The 13,197-nt window shown below is 38.5% G+C and overlaps 1 protein-coding gene across 1 annotated transcript in view; it reads left to right on the plus strand.

Annotated features, from left to right (window-relative positions):
• SV2B (synaptic vesicle glycoprotein 2B) overlaps positions 1–13,197 on the plus strand; it is an 87,282-nt gene that overhangs the window by 53,286 nt on the left and 20,799 nt on the right. Inside the window, exon 8 of the mRNA XM_022598935.3 lies at positions 11,651–11,815. Coding sequence (XP_022454643.2) covers positions 11,651–11,815 — 165 coding nt within the window. The remainder of the gene's footprint in view (positions 1–11,650; positions 11,816–13,197) is intronic.

Genomic DNA, 13,197 nt, shown 5'->3' on the forward strand with positions numbered 1-13,197 from the left:
TGCAAACAGGACAGTTATAAGTTTTCTTTTCCAACTCTGATTGCTGTGGCTAAAACTTCAAAAACTATGTTGAATAGTAGTGGTGAGAGTGGGCAAACTTGTCTTGTTCCTGATCTTAGTGGAAATGCTTTCAGTTTTTCACCATTGAGAACGATGTTGGCTGTGGGTTTGTCATATATGGCCTTTATTATGTTGAGGTAAGTTCCCTCTATGCCTACTCTCTGGAGAGTTTTTATCATAAATGGGTGTTGAATTTTTCAAAAGCTTTTTCCGCATCTACTGAGAGGATCATATGGTTTTTATCCTTCAATTTTGTTAATATGGTGTATCACGTTGATTGATTTACGTATATTGAAGAATCCTTGCATTCCTGGGATAAACACCACTTGATCATGGTGTATGATCCTTTTAATGTGCTGGTGTATTCTGTTTGCTGGTATTTCGTTGAGGTTTTTTGCATCTATGTTCATAAATGATATTGGCCTGTAGCATTCTTTTTTTGTGACATCTTTGTCTGGTTTTGGTTTCAGGGTGATGGTGGCCTCGTAGAATGACTGTTCTTCCTTCTGCTATATTTTGGAAGAGTTTGAGAATGATAGGTGTTAGCTCTTGTCTAAATGTTTGATAGAATTTGCGTGTGAAGCCATCTGGTCCAGGGCTTTTGTTTGTTGGAAGATTTTTATTCACAGTTTCAATTTCAGTGCTTGTGATTTTTCTGTTCCTATTTTCTATTTCTTCATGGTTCAGTCTCAGAAGGTTGTGCTTTTCTAAGAATTTGTCCATTTCTTCCAGGTTGTCCATTTTATTGGCATAGTGTTGCTTGTAGTAATCTCTAATGATCCTTTGTATTTCTGCAGTGTCAGTTGTTACTTCTCCTTTTTCATTTCTAATTCTGTTGATTTGAGTCTTCTCCCTTGTTTTCTTGATGATTCTGGCTAATGGTTTATCAATTTTGTTTAACTTCTCAAAACCAGCTTTTAGTTTTATTGATCTTTTCTATCATTTCCTTCATTTCTTTTTCATTTATTTCTGATCTGATCTTTATGATTTCTTTCCTTCTGCTAACTTTGGGGTTTTTTTGTTCTTTCTCTAATTGCTTTAGGTGTAAGGTTAGGTTGTGTATTTGAGGTTTCTCTTGTTTCTTGAGGTAGGATTGTATTACTATAAACTTCCCTGTTAGAACTGCTTTTGCTGCATCCCATATGTTTTGGGTCATTGTGTTTTCATTGTCATTTGTTTCTAGGTATTTTTTGCTTTCCTCTTTGATTTCTTCAGGGATCTGTTGGTTGTTTAGTAGCATATTGTTTAGCCTCCATGTGTTTGTACTTTTTACATTTTTTTTTCCTGTAATTGATATCTAGTCTGATAGTGTTGTGGTCAGAAAGTATACTTGATATGATTTCAATTTTCTTCCATTTACTAAGTCTTGATTTGTGACCCAAGATATGATCTATCCTGGAGAATGTTCCATGAGCACTTGAGAAGAAAGTGTATTCTGTTGTTTTTGGATGGAATGTCCTATAAATATCAATTAAGTCCATCTTGTTTAATGCATCATTTAAAGCTTGTGTTTCCTTACTTATTTTCATTTCAGCTGATCTGTCCACTGGTGAAAGTGGAGTGTTAAAGCCTCCTACTATGATTGTGCTACTGTTGATTTCCCCTTTTATGGCTGTTAGCATTGGCCTTATGTATTGAGGTGCTCCTTTGTTGGGTGCATAAATATTTACAATTGTTTAATCTTTTTCTTGATCCCTTTATCATTATGTAGTGTCCTTCTTTGTCTCTTGTAATAGTCTTTACTTTAAAGTCTATTTTGTCTGATATGAGAATTGCTACTCCAGCTTTCTTTTGATTTCCATTTGCATGGAATATCTTTTTCCATCCCCTCACTTTCAGTCTGTATGTGTCCCTAGGTCTCAAATGGGTCTCTTGTAGACAGCATATATATGCGTCTTGTTTTCGTATCCATTCAGCCAGTCTATGTCTTTTGGTTGGAGCATTTAATCCATTTACATTTAAGGTAATTATCAATATGTTCCTATTACCATTTTCTTAATTGTTTTGAGTTTGTTACTGTAGATCTTTTCCTTGTCTTGTGTTTCCTGCCTAGAGAAGTTCCTTTAGCATTTGTTGTAAAGCTGGTTTGGTGGTGCTGAATTCTCTTAGCTTTTGCTTGTCTGTAAAGGTTTTAATTTCTCCATCAAATCTGAATGAGATCCTTGATGGATTATCTTAGTTGTAGCTTTTTCCCTTTCATCACTTTAAATATGTCCTGCCACTTCCTTGTGGCTTGCAGAGTTTCTGCTGAAAGATCAGCTGTTAACCTTATGGGGATTCCCTTGGATGTTATTTGCTGCTTTTAATATATTTTTTTGTATTTAATTTTGATAGTCTGATTAATATGTGTCTTGGCATTTTTCTCCTTGCATTTATCCTGTATGGGACTCTCTGCACTTCCTGGACTTGATTGACTATTTCCTTTCCCATATTAGGGAAGTCTTCAACTATAATCTCTTCAAATATTTTCTCAGTCCCTTTCTTTTTCTCTTCTTCTTCTGGGACCCCTATAATTCTAATGTTGGTGCATTTAATGTTGTCCCAGAGGCCTCTGAGACTGTCCTCAATTCTTTTCATTCTTTTTCTTTATTCTGCTCTGTGGTAGTTATTTCCACTAGTTTTATCTTCCAGGTCACTTATCTGTTCTTCTGCCTCAGTTATTCTGCTATTGATTCCTTCTAGAGTATTTTTAATTTCATTTACTGTGTTTTTCATCTTTGTTTGTTTGCTCTTAAGTTTTTGTAAGTCCTTGTTGAGCGCTTCCTGTATTTTCTCCATTCTATTTCCAAGATTTTGGATCATCTTTACTCTCATTACTCTGAATTCCTTTTCAGGTAGACTGCCTATTTCCTCTTCATTTTTTTGGCCTGGTGGGTTTTTACCTTGCTCCTTCCTCTGCTGTGTATTTCTCTGTCTTCTCATTTTGCTTAACTTACTAAGTTTGGGATCTCCTTTTCACAGGCTGCAGGTTCGTAGTTCCCATTGTTTTTGGTGTCTGCCCCCAGCATGTAAGGTTGGTTCAGTGGCTTGTGTACGCTTCCTGCTGGACGGGACTGGTGACTATGTTCTGGTGGATGAAGCTGGATCTTGTCTTTCTGGTGGGCAGGACCATATCTGGTGGTGTGTTTTGTGGCGTCTGTGAACTTAGTATGATTTTAGGCAGCTTCTCTGCTAATGGGTGGGGTTGTGTTCCTATGTTGCTAGTTGTTTGGTGTGGGTGTCCAGCACTGGAGTTTGCTGGTCGCTGAGTGGAGCTGGGTCTTAGCATTGAGACTGAGATCTCTGGGAGAGCGCTTGGTGATTGATATTACATGGGGGCAAGAGGTCTCTGGTCATCCAGTGTCCTGAACTCGGCTCTCCCACATGAGAGGCTCGGGCCTGACACCTGGCCAGAGCACCAAGACCCTGTCAGCCACATGGACAGGTATGTGGGGGAGTTTCTTGCCTTTTGGAAAGTCTTTGGTCTTCTGCCAGCATTCAGTAGGTGTTCTGTAGGAGTTGTTCCACATGTAGATGTATTCTTGATGTATTTGTGGGGCAGAAGGTGATCTCCACGTCTTACTCCTCCACCATCTTGAAGGTCCTCTATCTCTGATCCTTTGTAAAAAGAATTCCACAGGGAGGCAACTTCCAGATGACGTCTCAGCCTCATGCTAGTTTTCATACAATGACCAGATGCCTGAGTTGCTCTGGGCATCCTGTAGATACAGGAAAATGTCCCAATGAGAAAGATTTGTCTCAGCTTCACTTTTTAACAGCAAGGAAACCTTTCTCAGAAGCCCCCAGCAGACTCCCCCACCAGATTAGCCAGATGTGTGTCACATGCTTAGGGCTAAGCTAGCCACTGGTGAAGGGGATGTGATTTCCCAGTGATTTTAGACTAATCAGGATTTGCCTCTCAGCTGATGATACCATCAGCTTTCCTGAGCATTGATACCCAAACAAAGTCAATTTCCAGTTCCCAAGGAAGAAGCAGGGAATGAGTATTGGGTCAGCAGACATCAGTGTCCTTGTGAATATTAAATGGAGAAAACAGTGAAACTTTGCAATAATGTGCGTGGCAATAAAAAAAATAAATATAACATAATTGGTTTTTAGCTGGCTCCTCTCTTGAACAGTAGGCTTTCACCCCAGTCATTTCATTCACTTCCAGATAACATGACCCTTCTTTCTATGCAAGTTTTGGGGCCCACTTACAGCATTAAGAGGCTGTTTTACTGTACATAGAAAGTGCTTGCAATTGTTTCTGGCGCATCCTAAGTGCTCAATAAATTGCTATTATTAACTAGGACCTTTCACTGAGATTTTACACTTCCATCTATGAAATTACTTTGTTCACCACTGCCCATGCCCAAAGGCACACTCCCTCAACCCAGGGAATTAAATTGGCTTTAGTGACCTCTTGGATTATGGGAGGAACGTGGGGAGACCTACTTTTTCCAATATCTTACCAAATATTTTCCAATAGCTATTGATGGAGACCCAAACAGGTCCAGGTAGAGAGGAAGTTGGACCCTGCTCCCTCCACCTGTTCCATCTAAACTAGGAGAGAATATTTCAGAAGCTAAAAATGGTAAACCCAAGATCCAATTCACTGATATTTTTAAGATATATTTTACTTATATTTGCTTATGTCTAATTTAATTTTGTCGAATACATGATGCATTTCAAATCTTGGAACCACAGAGAAATCTGGACTCCCTTCCTTCCCCCTCTACTTATTCCCTTCTGCCTTCTCTGTGTAATTATATTTTATTTTCCTATTTATCATTCCAGTGTTTCTTTTTGAAAATTTAAGCAAATACACGTATATTTACAAATTTCTTCATCGTTTTCTTATGCAAAGGAACTGCAAAAAGCAGTTCTGCAACTGCTTTTTGCATTCAAAAATACATTCTGGCAATCTATCATACCAGTAAGTCGAGATTTTTTTCCCATTCTTCTTTACAGCAGCATTAGAATGTGTGCATAGCTCTCCACAGTACACAACAGCATGTCATTCAACACAGGGCCTTGTTGCTAGACTGTTGGGAAGTTTTCAGACTTACATTATTGCAGACAATGCCACAATGAGTAACTGTAGGCTACTTTGTATTGGACAAGTTAATCAGTGGAATAGATTCCTAGAAAGGGGATTTTGGAGTCAAAAGGGCATAAATCCATCAGTAATTATTTTAGACATTGACGAATTCTCCTCTGCATTGTAAAATGTTGTCCTTTTTCCAGCAATGTATGAGAGCACCTGCTTACCTATAGCCTCACCAGCAGAGTTTTGGCAAACTTCAAAGTTTTCACAGTCTGGTAGGCGAAAATGGTAACAGAGTGGTTTTAATTTGCACTTTTCTTATGAGTGGGATTGAGCATCAGTTTTATATGTTTAATGGCCATTTCTTGGAGTTGATGATTTTGATTTTTTTTCAGGTATAAAATCATGTCATCTGCAAATAGAGACAATTTTACCTCTTTTTTTTTTTTCTAGGAATTTTCTTTATATTTCTACTCAACTTTTATGTATTTTTTTTATTAGTCATCCATTTTATACACATCAGTGTATACATGTCAAACCCAATCTTCCAGTTCATCACAACCCCCCACACCCCCTGCCGCTTCCCCCCTTGGTGTCCATACGTTTTTTCTCTACTTCTGTGTCTCAATTTCTGCTCTGCAACGAGGTTCATCTGTACCATTTTCTAGGTTCCACATATATGCGTTAATAAACAATATTCGTTTTTCTCTTTCTGACTTATTTCACTCTGTATGACAGTCTCTAGATGCATCTAGGTCTCTACAAATGACCCAATTTCGTTACTTTTTATGGCTGAGTAGTATTCCATTGTAGATATGTGCAACATCTTTTTTATCCAGTCATCTGTTGATGGGCATTTAGGTTGTTTCCATGACCTGGCTACTGTAAATAGTGCTGCAATGAACATTGAGGTTCATGTGTCTTTTTGAATTATGGTTTTCTCTGGGCATATGCCCAGTAGTGGGGTTGCTGGGTCATATGGTAATTCTATTTTTAGTTCTTTAAGGAACCTCCATACTCTTCTTCATAGTGGCTGTATCAATTTACATTCCCAGTAACAGTGCAAGAGGGTTCCCTTTTCTCCACACCCTCTCCAGCATTTGTTGTTTGTAGATTTTCTGATGATGCCCATTCTAACTGGTGTGAGGTGATACCTCATTGTAGTTTTGACTTGCATTTCTCTAATAATTAGTGATGTTGAGCAGATTTTTGTGCTTCTTGGCCATCTGTATGTCTTCTTTGGAGAAATGTCTATTTAGGTCTTCTTCCCATTTTTGTATTGGGTTGTTTGTTTTTTTAATATTGAGCTGCATGAGCTGTTTATATATTTTGGAGATCAATTAGTCCGATGATTCATTTGCAAATATTTTCTCCCGTTCTGAGGGTTGTCTTTTCGTCTTGTTTATGGTTTCCTTTGCTGTGCAAAAGCTTTTAAGTTTCATTAGGTCCCATTTGTTTATTTTTGTTTTTATTTCCATTACTCTAGGAGGTGGATCAAAAAAGATCTTGCTATGATTTATGTCAAAGAGTGTTCCTCCTATATTTTCCTCTAAGAGTTTTATAGTGTCTGGTCTTACATTTAGGTCTCTAATCCATTTTGAGTTTATTTTTGTGTATGATGTTAGGGAGTGTTCTAATTTCATTCTTTTACATGTAGCTGTCCAGTTTTCCCAGCACAACTTATTGAAGAGAATGTCTTTTCTCCATTGTATATCCTTGCCTCCTTTGTCATAGATTAGTTGACCATAGGTGTGTGGGTTTATCTCTGGGCTTTCTATCTTGTTCCATTGATCTATGTTTCTGTTTTTGTGCCAGTACCATATTGTCTTGATTACTGTAGCTTTGTAGTATAGTCTGAAGTCAGGGAGTCTGATTCCTCCAGCTCTGTTTTTTTCCCTCAAGACTGCTTTGGCTATTCGGGGTCTTTTGTGTCTCCATACAAATTTTAAGATTTTTTGTTCCAGTTCCATAAAAAATGCCATTGGTAATTTGATAGGGATTGCATTAAATCTGTAGATTGCTTTGGGCAGTATAGTCATTTTCACAATATTGATTCTTCCCATCCAAGAACATGGTATATCTCTCCACCTGTTGGCATCATCTTTAATTTCTTTCATCCGTGTCTTATAGTTTCCTGCATAGAGGTCTTTTGTCTCCTCAGGTAGGTTTATTCCTAGGTATTTTATTCTTTTTGTTGCAATGGTAAATGCGAGTGATTCCTTAATTTCTCTTTCAGATTTTTCATCATTAGTGTACAGGAATGCAAGAGATTTCTGTGCATTAATTTTGTATCCTGCAACTTTACCAAATTCACTGATTAGCTCTAGTAGTTTTCTGGTGGTGTCTTTAGGATTTTCTATGTGTAGTATCATGTCATCTGCAAACAGTGACAGTTTTACTTCTTCTTTTCCAATTTGTATTCTTTTATTTCATTTTCTTCTCTGATTGCTGTGGCTAGGACTTCCAAACGTATGTTGAATAATAGTGGTGCAAGTGGACATCCTTGTCTTGTTCCTGATCTTAGAGGAAATGCTTTCAGTTTTTCACCATTGAGAATGATGTTTGCTGTGGGTTTGTCGTATATGGCCTTTATCATGTTGAGGTAGGCTCCCTCTATGCCCACTTTCTGGAGAGTTTTTATCATAAATGGGTGTTGAATTTTGTCAAAAGCTTTTTCTGCATCTATTGAGATGATCATATGGTTTTTATTCTTCAATTTGTTAATATGGTATATCACATTGATTGATTTACATATATTGAAGAATCCTTGCATCCCTGGGATAAATCCCACTTGATCATGGTGTATGATCCTTTAAATGTGTTTTTGGATTCTGTTTGCTAGTATTTTGTTGAGGGTTTTTGTATCTATATTCATCAGTGATATTGGTCTGTAATTTTCTTTTTTTGTAGTATATTTGTCTGGTTTTGGTATCAGGGTGATGGTGGACATGTAGAATGAGTTTTGGAGTGTTCCTTCGTCCACAGTTTTTTGGAAGAGTTTGAGAAGGATGGGTGTTAGCTCTTGTCTAAATGTTTGATAGAATTTGCCTGTGAAGCCATCTGGTCCCTGACTTTTGTTTGTTGGAAAATTTTTAATCACAGTTTCAATTTCATTACTTGTGATTGGTCTGTTCATATTTTCTATTTCCTCCTGGTTCAGTCTTGGAAGGTTATACCTTTCTAAGAATTTGTCCATTTCTTCCAGGTTTTCCATTTTATTGGCACAGAGTTGCTTGTAGTAGTCTCATAGGATGCTTTGTATTTCTGTGGTGTCTGTTTTAACTTCTCCTTTTTCATTTCTAATTTTATTGATTTGAGTCCTCTCCCTCTTTTTCTTGATGAGTCTGGCTAATGGTTTATCAATTCTGTGTATCTTCCCAAAGAATCAGCTTTTAGTTTTATTGATCTTTGCTATTGTTTTTGTTTCTATTTCCTTTATTTCTGCTCTGATATTTATGATAGCTTTCCTTCTGCTAACTTTGGGTTTTGTTTGTTCTTCTTTCTCTAGTTCCTTTAGGTGTAAGGTTAGATTGTTTATTTGAGATTTTTCTTGTTTCTTGAGGTAGGATGTATAGCTATAAACTTCCCGCTTCATCTTGTCTATCTTCCTTCCCTGAAGTTTTCAAATATAATCTCTTCAAATATTTTCTCGGGTCCTTTCTCTCTCTCCTCTCCTTCTGGGACCCCTATAATGCGAATGTTGTTGTGTTTCATATTGTTCCAGAGGTCTCTTAGGCTGTCTTATTTCTTTTCATTATTTTTTCTTTATTCTGTTCCGCAGCAGTGAATTCCACCATTCTGTCTGCCAGGTCACCTATCCTTTCTCCTGCCTCAGTTATTCTGCTACTGATTCCTTCTAGTGTAGTTTTCATTTCAGTTATTGTATTGTTCGTCTCTATTTGTTTTTTGTTTAATTCTCGGTCTTTGTTAAACATTTCTTGCATCTTCTCGATCTTTGCCTCCCTTCTTTTTCCGAGGTCCTGGATCATCTTCACTATCATTATTCTGAATTCTTTTTCTGGAAGGTTGCCTATCTCCACTTCATTTAGTTGTATTTTTGGGTTTTATCTTGTTCCTTCATCTAGTACATAGCCCTATGCCTTTTCATCTTGTCTACCTTCCTGTGAATGTGGTTTTTGTTCCACAGGCTACAGGATTATAGTTCTTCTTGCTTTTGCTGTCTGCCCTCCCGCATCCCATAGGCTTTGGATCATCGTGTTTTCATTGTCATTTGTCTCTAGGTAGTTTTTGATTTCCTCTTTGATTTCTTCAGTGATCTCTTGGTAATTTAGTACTGTATTGTTTAGCCTCCATGTGTTTGTGTTTTTTACGTTTTTTCCCTGTAATTGATTTCTAATCTCATAGTGTTGTGGTCAGAAAAGATGCTTGATATGATTTCAATTTTCTCAATTTACTGAGGCTTGATTTGTGACCCAAGATGTGATCTATCCTCGAGAACGTTCCATGAGCACTTGAGAAGATAGTGTAATCTGCTGTTTTTGGATGGAGTGTCCTATAAATATCAATTAAATCTATCTGGTCTATTGTGTCATTTAAAGCTTGTGTTTCCTTAGTAATTTTCTGTTTGGATGATCTGTCCATTGGTGTAAATGAGGTGTTAAAGTCCCTGCTATTATTGTGTTGCTGTCGATTTCCTCTTTTAGAGCTGTTAGCAGTTGCCTTATGTATTGAGGTGCTCCTATGTTAGGTGCATATACATTTTAATTGTTATATCTTCTTCTTGGATTGATCCCTTGATCATTATGTAGTGTCTTTCCTTGTCTCTTTTAACATTCTTTATTTTAAAGTCTATTTTATCTGGTATGAATATTGCTACTCTAGCTTTCTTTTGATTTCCATTTGCATGGAATATCTTTTTCCATCCCCTCACTTTCAGTCTGTATGTGTCCCTAGGTCTGAATTGGGTCTCTTGTAGACAGCATATAGATGGGTCTTGTTTTTGTATCCATTCAGCAAGCCTGTGTCTTTTGGTTGGAGCATTTAATCCATTCATGTTTAAGGTAATTATCGACATGTATATTCCTATGACCATTTTCTTAATTGTTTTGGGTTTGTTTTTGTAGGTCCTTTTCTTCTCTTCTGTTTGCCACTTAGAGAAATTCCTTTAGCATTTGTTGTAAAGCTGGTTTGGTGGTGCTGAGTTCTCTTAGCTTTTGCTTGTCTGTAAAGCTTTTGATTTCTCCATCAAATCTGAATGAGATCCTTGCTGGGTAGAGTAATCTTGGTTGTAGGTTCTTCCCTTTCATTACTTTAAGTATATCATTTCACTCCCTTCTTGCTTGTAGAGTTTCTCCTGAGAAATCAGCTGTTAACCTTATGGGAGTTCCCTTCTATGTTATTTGCCGTTTTGCCCTTGATGCTTTCAATAATTTTTCTTTGTCTTTAATTTTTGCCAATTTGATTACTATGTGTCTCAGCGTGTTTCTCCTTGGGTTTATCCTGTATGGGACTCTCTGTACTTCCTGGACTTGGGTGGCTATTTCTTTTCCCATGTTAGGGAAGTTTTCAAATATAATCTCTTCAAATATTTTACCGGGTCCTTTCTCTCTCTCTTCTCCTTCTGGGACCCCTATAATGTGAATGTTGTTGTATTTAATGTTGTCCCAGAGGTCTCTTAGGCTGTCTTCATTTCTTTTCATTCTTTTTTCTTTATTCTCTTCCACAGCAGTGAATTCCACCATTCTGTCTTCCAGGTCACTTATCCGTTCTTATGCCTCAGTTATTCTGCTATTGATTCCCTCTAGCGTATTTTTCATTTCAGTTATTGTATTGTTCATCTTTGTTTGTTTGTTCTTTAATTCTTCTAAGTCTTTGTTAAACATTTCTTGCATCTTCTCAGTCTTTGCCTCCATTCTTTTTCTGAGGTCCTGGATCATCTTTACTATCATTATTGTGAATTCTTTTTCTGGAAGATTGCCTATCTCCATTTCATTTAGTTGTTTTTCTGGGGTTTTATCTTGTTCCTTCATCTGGTACATAGCCCTCTGCCTTTTCATCTTGTATATCTTTCTGTGAATGCGGTTTTCGTTCCACAGGCTGTAGGATTGTAGTTCTTCTTGCCTCTGCTGTCTGCCCTCCAGATAGTTTTACCTCTTGCTTTGCAACTTTATATTCCTGTGTTCTTTCTCATGAGTAGCTGAGTTAGCTAAGACCTGCAACATAGTGTTGAACGGTAGTGCTGATAATGCATATCCTGGTCTTGTTTCTTATGTTAGTGGTAATGACTGCAGTGTTTCCTCATTAAGAAAGATCCTGACTTTTGAGCTGAGATATATATATTTTTACATGCTAAGGAAGCATCCATGAATTCCTAATCTATTGTTTTTATTGGGAATGAATGTCATTTTTTATCAAATACCTTTTTGGCACTTATGGATGTAGTCATGATTTTTTTCCCTTAAATCTATTAATATGATGAGTTATATTATTAGATATTTCTAATGAACCATACTGATACATTTAAAATGGGCTTGATTTACATCAAGTCCTGAATGCAGTCTCTGATGGTGTTGCTGCTCAAATATTCTGTCTTCTGTATTACAGTTACTATGGACTGACAGTTTGGTTCCCTGATATGATCCGGTATTTTCAAGATGAAGCATACAAGTCCAAAATGAAGGTATTTCATGATGAGCACGTGTATGGTGTCACAATCAACTTCACAATGGAAAATCAGATTCACCGACGTGGGAAACTTGTGAATGACAAGTAAGTGGGAGACCATGGGCTTTCCTCAGATCAAGGGGGCTGTGTGTGGGGACTGTCTTGGGGAGAGAGCCATTGGGAAGATAAGAATTCAATATGGCGAGGATTGAGCTCCAAGGCTGGTGGAGCATCACAGCTTACCATGGCTGCCAGAGACTCGACAGTGCCCCTGGTGTCTCTGTCTGTACTGTGCTGTCCCCTGTCATCCTGCCTAAGGTCGATTCATCCAAGGAGGGTCAACCAAATGATCTCTCCTGAGACCTCGCATCTTTAATGGTGATGCGCAGAGAGCCCCTCAGTGATGCCTGCCTGGAGAGAGGTCCCAGAGCTCTCACCAGTGAGGCCCTGCACCAACTCACAGCCTGGCTGTTGAGCTTTTTCTTTGATTCTGGATGCTTCTTCAGAAGCAAATCCAGAGGCCAATATAACACTGTCATATGTTATTCTTTCACCTAACATTACCTCCAAGCGTCGATTGGCATGGCCCATTGTCATCAAGAATGTTGTTGTGCTTTGGGGCAAAAATGAGCGGAGTGTTAGAAAAGTCCCGCCCACATCCTCCTCAATCTGTTTGACTCCTCCTCTTCCTACTCCTGGGATACTGAGGTGGATAGTCCAGCCTGTTGGGCTTTCAGAACACCTCTTTGAGGTTGCCTTCTGAAGGCCCCAAATGGGTCAGGGCAGGACAGAGTTTCCTCCAGGCCACATGCTCCACTAAACTGAGCATTTTCACCTCTGCTGTTTCCCTCCTTGAATTATCCTTAGCAAGTTCACTGGGTCAGGTGAGGGCATGATACACCAGAAACACCACAGCCCAGTGTCAGTGGTATAAACTGCCCCCAGGTTAATGTGTCTGTGCAAGAATTATCACCATGAATTTTCTCCTCCGACTCGGTTCTACTTCCCCAGCCTGCACCCACCTGTGTGTCTAAGTGGCCATGCCCGTGACTGTGAGAAAGAAGTGTATGTCTGGGTGAAGTCCAAGGAAGTTGGCTTGGGCAGTCTAGTCCATATGTTCTTACCGGCCAGACCTTAGCAAATGTTCACTGTTATTTAGGATGAGAAAGAAAGTGTGACAAAAAAAAAAGGGGAATGTTATTTCTACAAATATAAGGCCTTTGGGGCAGGAAAGTTAGGACCGACTATCCGTGGACATGGAATTCAGATTTTCAGATGATTTTTTAAAATGCCGAGGCTCAGTCACAAACATCTCCACCTTCACGTGCCCATGTATGCACATGCTGTCTTTGGGGACACTTCGGTTCCTGGAATCTGCTGAGAGTGGCCACTCCAGGGATGGCAGCTCGAAGGCTAGTGGTTGGTGGATGGCAACTCTCCCCAGTATTTCTCACTGTCAGGGCTCTTCAATATAAGCCCAGAGATCT

Source organism: Delphinapterus leucas, chromosome 2, assembly GCF_059928025.1.
Source record: "Delphinapterus leucas isolate spDelLeu-1000000601 "Yukka" chromosome 2, BTC_Dleu_Yukka2, whole genome shotgun sequence".
Lineage (NCBI taxonomy): Eukaryota > Metazoa > Chordata > Mammalia > Artiodactyla > Monodontidae > Delphinapterus > Delphinapterus leucas.